General features: G+C 42.3%; 1 protein-coding gene across 1 annotated transcript; it reads right to left on the bottom strand.

The window, feature by feature from the left end:
• Positions 1-481: 481 nt before the first annotated feature.
• On the bottom strand, positions 482-8,647 carry TASL (TLR adaptor interacting with endolysosomal SLC15A4). The gene is made up of 2 exons (XM_071431137.1): positions 8,498-8,647; positions 482-1,480 (listed from the first exon to the last, which is right to left on the bottom strand). The coding sequence occupies exon 2, from the start codon at positions 1,477-1,479 to the stop codon at positions 604-606; it is 876 nt and encodes a 291-aa protein (XP_071287238.1). The 5' UTR covers position 1,480; positions 8,498-8,647; the 3' UTR covers positions 482-603.
• Positions 8,648-10,163: the final 1,516 nt, after the last annotated feature.

Raw genomic sequence — 10,163 nt, 5'->3', positions numbered from 1 at the left:
GGAGGGTAGCTCTTGAACAGGAAGACACCAATTAAATTATTAGGGTTAGCATAGAAAGAGCTGTAAACTGTCTATCCCTTAATATCTTTAAGAACAAATTATAAAACCTTCTGTGAGGGATGTTCTCAAGTAAAGCCCTTAAGGGCAGGGAGGTGAAGGGGATGACAACCTAAATTCTTTATTTCTGTGGCTGTGCCATCACTGTGCTTGCTTGTCCTCACATGAGTGTAAGCCTGCATAAGCACAGACCCAGAGGTAGGATGGCAGCTGCCAGAGAGAGGAAATTTGAAATGATTCTTCAAGTATGTGGGGCAGAAAGAGAACACCTGAGCACCTGGAAGAGTTTCATATGCTCTTAGTAATTTTTTCTGTGAAACTTTTTTAAATGTCTGAGGTTCATTAAAAAAGCTTAAAAGAAAAAAAGAACTTACTGGTCCAGAGTAGGAGCTGCACAGCACAGGAGTACAGGTAGTTTTACTCGTTTAATATGTACTGAAAGGTTTTATTTAAGTGGTGGATGGTAAATAAATTTTTATTAAGCAGAAAGTATCTTAAACCAAAAACCAACTTTGAAGAACATAAAAACTGTCTAGCATTCCAACACTAAGCATTAATGTGACTGTATTGGGAGATATGCAGAGTAGGTGTGCTCATTTCTGAGGAAACCTTCCCACTGGCTATTTGTAAGAAGCGGCTAATGACGATGTCTTTGGCCTTGACAGCCTCCATGTTCCTCTCCCGGGATATCTGCATGCTGATTTGGTCCACGTTGGTCATGATTAGCTCTGAGGCCAGGATCTGGGTGGGAGATGCCCTGTTGGCTGTGCTGTCCATGATGTACTGCTTGTACAGTTCCAGCAGCTTCTGCTCCAGGTAGTCATTGAGGGCCGAGTCGGAGAGGGGCTGCAGGTGGGGCCCCAGGCTGGCCAGCCGCCAGCACGAGGAGTGGCCCTGGCCTGGCCTGCGGATGGTGTCACTCATGGGGGGAGCCTTCACGGACTCCATGGCCGGAGGGATCTCCGAGGACTCCAAGAAGGGGCCTATGCCACTGTCACAAGCAAAATCTGTGGTGACCGAGCTGATTGGCACCACGTAGTCCCCAGCTATATGCAAATCGTTGTAGTTCTTGCAAATGCTCTTGCAGGAAGGTGGAACCCGGTAGGTGACTTTTTTGGTCAGCTCCTCACAGACACGCGTAGCTGGAGGTGGCTGCCCTGTGGGTGTTGGGTGCTGGACAGGTTGTGGGAGATTGTCCTTCTGCCTTCTGCTGTGCTTGCTGCCTCTAGAGCAGACTGAGGAAATGTGCTTGCCAGCAGATCTGCATCTCTGAAGGAGGCTTTTTCCTTGTGCTTCGCCTGTGGAAGAATAACTAATGGAGCTCATTTCATACACCCCTTCATCAGGCAAACTCTCGTAGAGCGCAGGGTTCAGGTCTTCCCAAAGGTAGGTGATTCTGTGAAGGTAACCTTCTGACAGCATCCTTCTCCAAGGGAAAGGAACCACCAGCAGACACAAAAATGATAAGAACAAGTTAATTACAAAATGTTCATTTTAAACTCCCTGAGCTGTGATTGCTCTTACCAGTCTGTTACTAGCTGCAAAGAGACGGCTCCAATTTGGACATGAGCAGGAGTGTCTCTGCCTTACTGGGCACTTGAGTCAGTGAGTGAAGTGACCAGCCAGTGTCCCTGTTGTGCTGAATCTCACCAAAGCATATCTTGTATAACACAATGTATTGCACATCCAATGCATCCAATGGAAAGTGAGTTGTGGAGAGAGGGACAAGAAGTCTTTTGTTGTGGAATAGCTGCTGTAATAGCTTACACTAAAATGCATCTAATTTTGCCCTGGAGTTCATTAAGAAGCCAGGGGTTTCCCCCTTTTTCTTATATGCTTTTAAGAAGTCAGGGGTTTCCCCTTTGTCTCATATGATTTGAAGCAACTTTTGTTATGTGTGGTTTGTTAGCTGTCTCTGAACTTTGGTGATTTGACATTCATATTGAGAGTATCATCCCTTCTGTTCCAGACTAATCAACAACTGTAGGTGTTGTTCCTTTTTCATTAAAAAATCTCAGACCATTAAATTTGCACTTTGCACTTCTGCATTGCAATCAGGATGGAATTAACGGTCTCTACGTTTTATACGTGAAAATGTCAGTGGAAAAAGCAAAACGTTTTGGAGGCATGATTCATCTGGCCTGGTTTAGCCACCTAAATCAAAATGAAGTGAATTGTGTCCTAGATTTGCTTATCACTCTCCAGTTGCTATAAAAGGATCTTAAACTAGATCCTAGACATAGATATCTGCAGGGTACTTTTGAGGAGACAGATTTCAGTGCAATGCACAGGAAAGTGCACATTTCAGAATACTCCAGCTTGCTCTTTCACTGTGGGATTAGCCATACCACAGCTCTGGAATCAGTTTTCATTGCATGCAAAGGCACAGTTGGGTTCCAGCAGTCACTAACTCTCTCCACTCTCTGAGCAGGCAGCTCAGACCCAAAAGCTGCACAGAAATGTTAGTAATTAAAGACAGGATTTGCCAGCAAGGACACACATGCTGTAAATATCCTTCCCAAGCTTTGGCAGCTGGACTACCAAAAAAATTGTTTTAAATCCACCTCTGTCTTTTTTTTTTTTGGACAGATGTCAAGGATACAATCAATGGGAAAGATGTTCTAAAGAAATTGTTTGGTCCAGCAAAGAGAAGGCAGATTTAAAGTAAAAATAAATTAAAATTATTAAAATTTTTTTATATATATACTAAAAATGGTCTTTTCCAAGAGTGAAGGGACTCTCATTTCTTAGTAAAGTTTTCATGTGTCACAGTTGCTAATGCAAAATGCTGCACTAATAATTGTTGGCTAAATCCTGTCTAAGCATGGAGATAGACTTTGCATAAATGTCACAGTGTGAGACAAGACTTTCCTTGGGAGAAGGGAATCACTTCCACACCATGAAGAAGGTAGAAGAGAAAGGTGAAAATAACCTTCCTTCAGGCAGAAATATTAATGGGAATTAGATGTGTCCAAACACTTGCTTTGGTGACCCTGGATTCTCTTTGTTGCTCCCAGTTGTGTGAGATTTCCCACAGTCAGTAACATTTAATTAAAAGTGACCTATTTACACAGAAGGGAGGAAAATCATGTTTGGGGCTTGGCAGTTCTTGTAGTATGCTGCTGTTGTCTTGCTTTGGCTTTTAGCTGTAATTAAGGTGCCCCCATAGAAATCTTACCCAAATGTTAGAGCTGCTCAGGTTATCAACTCTGTCTTCTGCTTCTGTTCCCCTTTTGCAAAGGCTTCTCTTCCCTCCCTTCCCTTCTCTATCCAGGGCCCAGATGTCCCTATTGCAAAGTCACTACTAACCGTGGCTAGCTTGAATCTGGAACTGTTATGCATTCATTTGTATGTTATTTTTAATGTGGATTTGGAAAAATGAGTGGAAATGTAACATACAGCCTGTCCACTGCACAACCAACATAGGCAAGGGCAGTTGTGCTCAGGCAGCATGTGACACTTTGGTCTTTCCTGCTCCCCAGATGTGACTTGTTTCTGCCATAAGGTGCTAAAGGAGGGAAATGAAACCATTGGTTTCATTTCTTTGCACTGCATTCTGCTATGCTTATTTTAAGAGTGTTGGAGCACACTGAGAACAGGAGTGGAAACAAAAGAATTGGCAAATTCAAAAATATTAGGGTCTCATTGTGCTCACAGTTGTGTGTTCTGCTGAATGAGTTACAAGATTGGCCTCTGAAGCTGGCAAAGGCTGCCACACTGATCTGGCTCTTCCCAGCTCTGCATGGAAATCTGAGAGAAATTTTGATAGGAGTGCTGAGAGCATGAATGCAAAAGGGAGGTGCATGTATCTCTTGTGTTTCTTGTCCTAGTACTTGATATAATATATGCCTGACAAGTTATTATCCCATCACTCCAACTGTCATGCAACTGTGCCACCTTTAATTTTTGCATTTTAAATCTGATAAGGATTGCAGTTTCCATTAATTCTGCTTTCTCGTGCCTCTTCTCTTAATCCCCTCTCCATGCACACCAGGATTCCAAGGGAACAGAGATTATATCTGATGTCTTTCAATATTTGGGTTTCATGCTCCTTAAATCCAGATTTCACTTACATCTGCCTGAAAATAATTGTGTAACTTTTTGTTGCACAAGGAAAACCAGTCCCTTTTACAATTGTGATCTGACACATTTTGCGTATAAGCTGAACAAAAAGAATTTTTCTTGTGTTTCTAATGTCCTGGCAATGGGCACTGACTACACTCTGTCTAAGCCTAGTGGAGATAGAGGGAGAAGACTGCCTGGTTTACACTGTCTTTTCTATCTGACATAGTCTTTATTACAGTCAGATGATCTTAAAAACTCATATGTCTTCCTCGAGGTTTTTGTTCAGTTCTTCAGCAGAAGAAAAGCCTGAAGGCAGGATGAATGTTTAAGGTCACATGGAGAATCCAGGGGTATTACCAGTGTATGGCAGCAAATTTGCTAGGTTGTAGTGCTTGTAGACAGTGCCAATGTTTGCATAAAGAACTCAAATTACAGTCTGAGAGCAGGAAAACAGAATGGGAGTTCTTGGCTCTCATGGATAAGCACTTACAGAAAGCCTGAGAAGTGTGCACAGAGATATGATAAATTGTGTCCTGTTCAAAAACTTAAGCAAGATGAAAAGTTGCTAGAGAGAATGGAAAGAACATCATGCCCACTGAGATCACAGCTCAGTGGGGAAAGAGACATTCTTCTGCATTGCAAAAGGAGGGGATGGAAACTCATAGAAGAGACAATCTTGTGTTGCATATGTCTGGCTTTCAGATCCCTGACCAGGGCTCTGAATGACATTAAAGTTGTGCTGCTGGAGACTGGAGCTCAGCTCTTATCACAGAGTATACCTTGAGTTCTAGCTGATTTACTAGATGAGATCCCAGATGACAGTCTCCCTGTCTTGAGAGAACTCAAATCCTATGGATCTGTCTGATTTTTTCCCTATTTTAAGAGACATTTTTCCAGTTTGTGGAGATACAAACATCCCCTCAGTGAGGTGTGGGATCCACCTCAGATTGCCAGACACACATGCAAGAGTCCTGGCAAGCAGCATAGTCTGTAGAGCAAGCTTACAAGTATTGCAGGACCCAGATCTCACCTTCCCCTGGGGCTAGTGTGGAACAGCTCCCAGGAAGCCTCAGTGCAGCCAGCACTGAGGAACCAGGACAGTGAAGAAGGCAGTATAATGAGCTGTGCACATGGGTAAGTAGAGCCTCTCCTTAATGCCTGAAGCCTACTGATCTTTGGTATCTGAACCTCATTTGGCTTGGGTAAAGGGAATGTTAATGACACCAAATTTTGTGGTGAGATGGACACATTTTACAGAGGGACCTGCCCAGGCTGGAAGGTGAGCCAGCAATAAGAGCATCAGGATAACAAAGGCAAGTGGCAGCTCCTGCACTGGATGACACAACTAAAGAGCCCAGCACAGGATTTGTGTGCCTGGGGAGCCTTGCTGAGAGGAGCTGGAGCACAACAAGGGGACCCTGAGCCAGCAGAGCGGGGCTGCAGCAATGAGGAAAATCAGGTCCTGAGCTGCACCCATGGGGGCACAGCTGGCTGAGACAGAGACAGGATCTTCCCACTCAGCATTTGTCAGGCTGCCCCTGGAGCATCCAGTTCTGGTTCCAAAAAATTCAGACAAGATGTGGACAGACTGGAGATGGTCCAATGGAGGGCCAAGAAGATGATAAAAGGGCTGGAAAAGCTGCCTTGTGAGGAAAGTTTTAAGGAGTAAGGACCCTTCTCCCTGGAGAAAAGAAGACGTGGGGAAGGGGACAGCTCATCATAGTATTCCAGTGTCTGCAACTGCAAAGAAGACAGAGGCTCTCTCTTCACAAGCAGCCACATGGAGAAGACAAGTGGCAATGAGCACAAGTTGCATTGGAATAGAATCACAGAATCACATAGGTTGGAAAAGGCCTCTAAGATCATTAAGTCCAACCATTCATCCAGCGCCACCATGTTCACTGCTAAACCATGTCCCCAGTGCTCCCAGGGATAAGAGGTAAGAGAAGGAAATTTTTACAGTGAGAACAATCAATGACTGGAACAACCTCACCAGAGACGTGGGGGAGTCCCCTTCGCTGGATGTTTTCAAGGTGGGATTGGACAAGGTTCTACATTGTGGATACCATGGGACAGAGAGAGAAACGGCAAGCGTTTCTCACAGCGGCTTGTGAGAATTTTTAGGGAGTTGTAAGGGTGTGATAGCTTGTTAAGTATAAACAATCTACAGGTGGTGTTTTTCTACTTCATCTGTCTGCTCTTCTCAAGGACAGTGTGTGAGGAAGATGTTTTTGTTGGTTAGACAATCAAATAGAATCTATCGTATCACTCTATATAAACCACGCGGTTCTCTTGAATAAAGCTTCTTTGCTCTTTCTACAATACTGCCTCCCGCCTGTTCCTGTGTCATTCTCAATGCATGAGTGACACTACATAATCTCATCTAGGCTTCCTCTCCCATGAAATGTTGGACCAGATGATATTTTGAGGTCCTTTCCAACCTATGCTTCTCTCTGACTATAATTCTACAATAGCAGTGGCTGCTGTTTGATGTAGGAGTGGTTCACTTTGCCCACAGCAGAGGAGAAGATGAATAGCCAGAGGGTGGTTTTGCACAAGCATCCAAATGCTGCCCACTACATTTGTCATTTCCTCTCCCTGAGGCTGCTGCTCTGAAAGATCCAGGGACCAGGAGATGCACCAAGAGGCTCTTTAAGCAGTCATTGTGAGCCAAACCACTCTTGTCCCCTCCCCACATCTCTCTTGACTCTCATCTTCTGTTCCTCCCGCAGGAGAAAACATAAGCCCTGTTCATCGTCTTTATTCACACGTCAACAGTTGAAGAGATGTAGAAAAGCTGGAGTACCTCACCCATGGGGGAATGTGAGCTGGTTCAAGGGGAACAAGTAGGTTTGAAAGAATAATAATCCTGTATATCAAGAGTATGAGGGAATCTGCTGGAAGGACAGGCTAAATGAAGCAAGAGGGGAGACATCTTCCCCAAGAAGTCTACTATACTGTTGAATGCTCTTGTTATACAAACGCCTACCAATTTTTGATCATGCTAAATGGATGGCAATGAGTTTCAGGAGCATTCAGCTTCTTTAATTTAGAAATAAATACATTCTCAGTGTATTTCTGAGTGCTGTTGTATCTTTAAATTGAGTTGGGGAGGACGTACTTCCGTAAAAATACAATGAAAACTGTATTTACTGTTGGTAAATATAGCTTCTTGAGCTCTCAAAGTTTTCCACCCAAGTTTTTTTTCCACCCAGTTCAATTTCTTTAAAACATCATACAGACCAAGCCTGGTTCATAATTTTCCATACTTTTCTTCATCATCTATGTCTATACAAAGTTGGTTTAGGACCCCATCAATCTGGTTGGATAGCATTTTACATCTCATTCCCACAGCTGTAAACAACAGCGTGAAATCTGAGGCAGGAAAGAATCAGGTTCTACATTGATAAGGAAGACTTGACTCCATAATATTTCTACCCTGTGCTTTTATCATTTTCTTCCTGGTGTGGAAATAATTTCGTGTCTCTGGATGTCTGTGTTAATTTTAATGAGTCGTTAGCTGTTATGACTGAACTACATGTACTGCAACATTTTGAATCTAAGCTTTTGAAGTAGAGAGGCAATAAATTGACATGAACTCTTACAGAAGAGAACACACTGTCTAGAAATTAAAAGAATAAATGGTAAAGCAAGAAAGACAGAAAAGGATGAAAGTGTTTCCCAGAAGGAGTGAAGGAATGGAGGAGGCATGTTGTGCATGTATACCCTTGTCAAGCTGTGAATCTGCAGCAAACCAGGAAATTCACAGAGAATTGGAAAAAATTAATTTCTTTGTTTATAATTTTAACATCATCGTATTCTCAGAGAAGTCTCATCTTTCTTCTTATGAACTTTTTTTTTAAATATGATGCCCACATTACCCTATTTTGTTGCCTGGTTTTATTTATAATCTACAAATAGAGTACTCCAGTTGGAGGACATTACTTAGTACAGTAACATGCACAGAAATTTCAATAACAACATCTTAATTATTATAAAAGAAACGCAGCTAGTAAGGCTCACTAGCTGAAAAACCAGTTTAGTCTGATTTTATGAAAGTCTTTAGAAGTATCAGAGAAAAAATTTTGTTTTCATTTTGAAGTCTCATTGCAACCACAGTTGGTCACGGTTGTGAAGATGGCACCCTAGAAATGGCACCTTAGAAATGTTCTCATCATTTCTTAAGGCAGCAGTAAGTGTCTGTGGACAGAAGCTGAGACTCTGCAAACACATGTGCATTCAAAACAGAAAAAAGTGCATTCTCATTCTACCAACTATCAACTGTGGTGCCACACAAACAGAACCAAGCCACTTTGATAAGCAAGGACAACATTTTCATACATTTATATAATATGCAGAATATTTTAGTTCTTACCTCCAAAGATACAGCAGCTGGCCAGGTACAGAAAAATTGATGTCTTCTAACTAGTTTGAAGCTTCCTGTGGGTCTGTCCTACCCCAAAATGCAACGTTCTGTTTTTATTTCCTTTTTAATTGCACTTCGAAGATAACATCTGTTTTACTTCTAAACCTCTATAGCAAAGAAGTATAGAAAGAAAGTCCCTTAGGAAATGAGGGGGTTTTATAACTGACTGAACTGCAACACGCTGAACTTGCTTCCTCTTTTATGTCCAAATAAAACTTCATTGTGAAACTGTGTACTGTTAAAATAGCTGATTGCAAAACTCTCAGTCCAGGCAGATGGACTGTTGTAAGAAAAAAAAGCCCTGGTGAGTCAAACACTCAGAACAATCTTAGAGAAACTGTTCATCTGTTGGCCGCTTACAGTGCACCCCATTTCAGCCATCACTCTCCTTTTAGCTGACATGGCGAGACATCTTGACAGGTCAAGATTGTCAGGCCAAATAGGTTGGAAGAGTGAGGTGCCAAAGCAAAAATGCATTGCACAGCAGGCCTACTTTGTTGTCTGCAGACCCTTGTACATATAATTTTCCACCAAGCAGCACAGCACAGCGTCTTTCTCAGGTTTTGCTTTGGCAAACTTGACAACATTTGTCAGGACAAGTTAGATCTGAAAGTTAGGCCTTGTCTGTTTTAGCACTCAGTACCATAGCCAGGAAGTTTGTCTTGGGAGGGGCAGTGGATGAAAATACGTGGGGCAAGTAGGAATTCATCCAGCAAGTGTAAGGTGTGAGAACAGTGAATATGGCTTTGAGATTGGTGTTGGAGTATTCCTTATGGGCAGAAGACAAATACTGTTTGAAACACATAATGGACTGTTTGAATTGATCCCAATAGGATAGATAGAATTTGCTTTAAAAGGCATCATTATGCATCCATACATTGCAATAATAAGAGAAATCTATTAGAAATATATTTTAATTCTCACTGAATTGTAACTTCCTCATTCAGTACCATGTGTTCTTCTCAGAAGCCTCCACCTCTGCCAGCCAGAAACAAAACTTCTGTTAATGTCATTTTCCTAATTATTTACTATGATGCAACATACGATTGGGGATAATATCAGACTTCTTCCAAAGTCTTCTTAGACATAGGCATGAAAAAAATACAAGTGTCATTCTGTCCCTACCTACACATTTGTAGTTAATTCATACAGCAGTTTAACAAGTGATATTGTACCCAGTCATATGCCATGCTAGGATCAACAGCATCTAAAACTGGACCAGCACAAAAACTGGACAACACTGGCAGTTTAATGCAAGTCTCATCAGCTATCTTTGCTGTAAAAGTTCTCCCTGTGTGGCCTAGACTGCAAGGCAATATGTATTCTATTTGCCATCTGTTAGAGGTCTGGCAGTTATCTTCTGTTAATTGGGCAGTTTTCTTTATATCTTCCACAAACCACTCCTCCCTCTGGAGAGACATCTTCTGTTAATAGGCCAATGACTGTCACTGAATGACTGATAAAATTAATCATCCCATGGGGAGAACCTCTGCCCAGAGGAAGGAACCAAGCATTCCTACCTGGATATAATCTGAGATTTCAGGACACCAGAACAGCCTTTCCACTGAATTCTCAGAGGAACAGCTGCCTTTTCCACTGGATCTTCACAGGAAGA

The sequence above is a fragment of the Agelaius tricolor genome, unplaced genomic scaffold, assembly GCF_023055355.1.
Source record: "Agelaius tricolor isolate 1412-34295 unplaced genomic scaffold, bAgeTri1.0.p SCAF_7, whole genome shotgun sequence".
In the NCBI taxonomy this organism is placed as follows: domain Eukaryota; kingdom Metazoa; phylum Chordata; class Aves; order Passeriformes; family Icteridae; genus Agelaius; species Agelaius tricolor.
The sequence above is the reverse complement of the archived record's forward strand: the minus strand, read 5'-3'. Positions and strand labels throughout refer to the sequence as shown.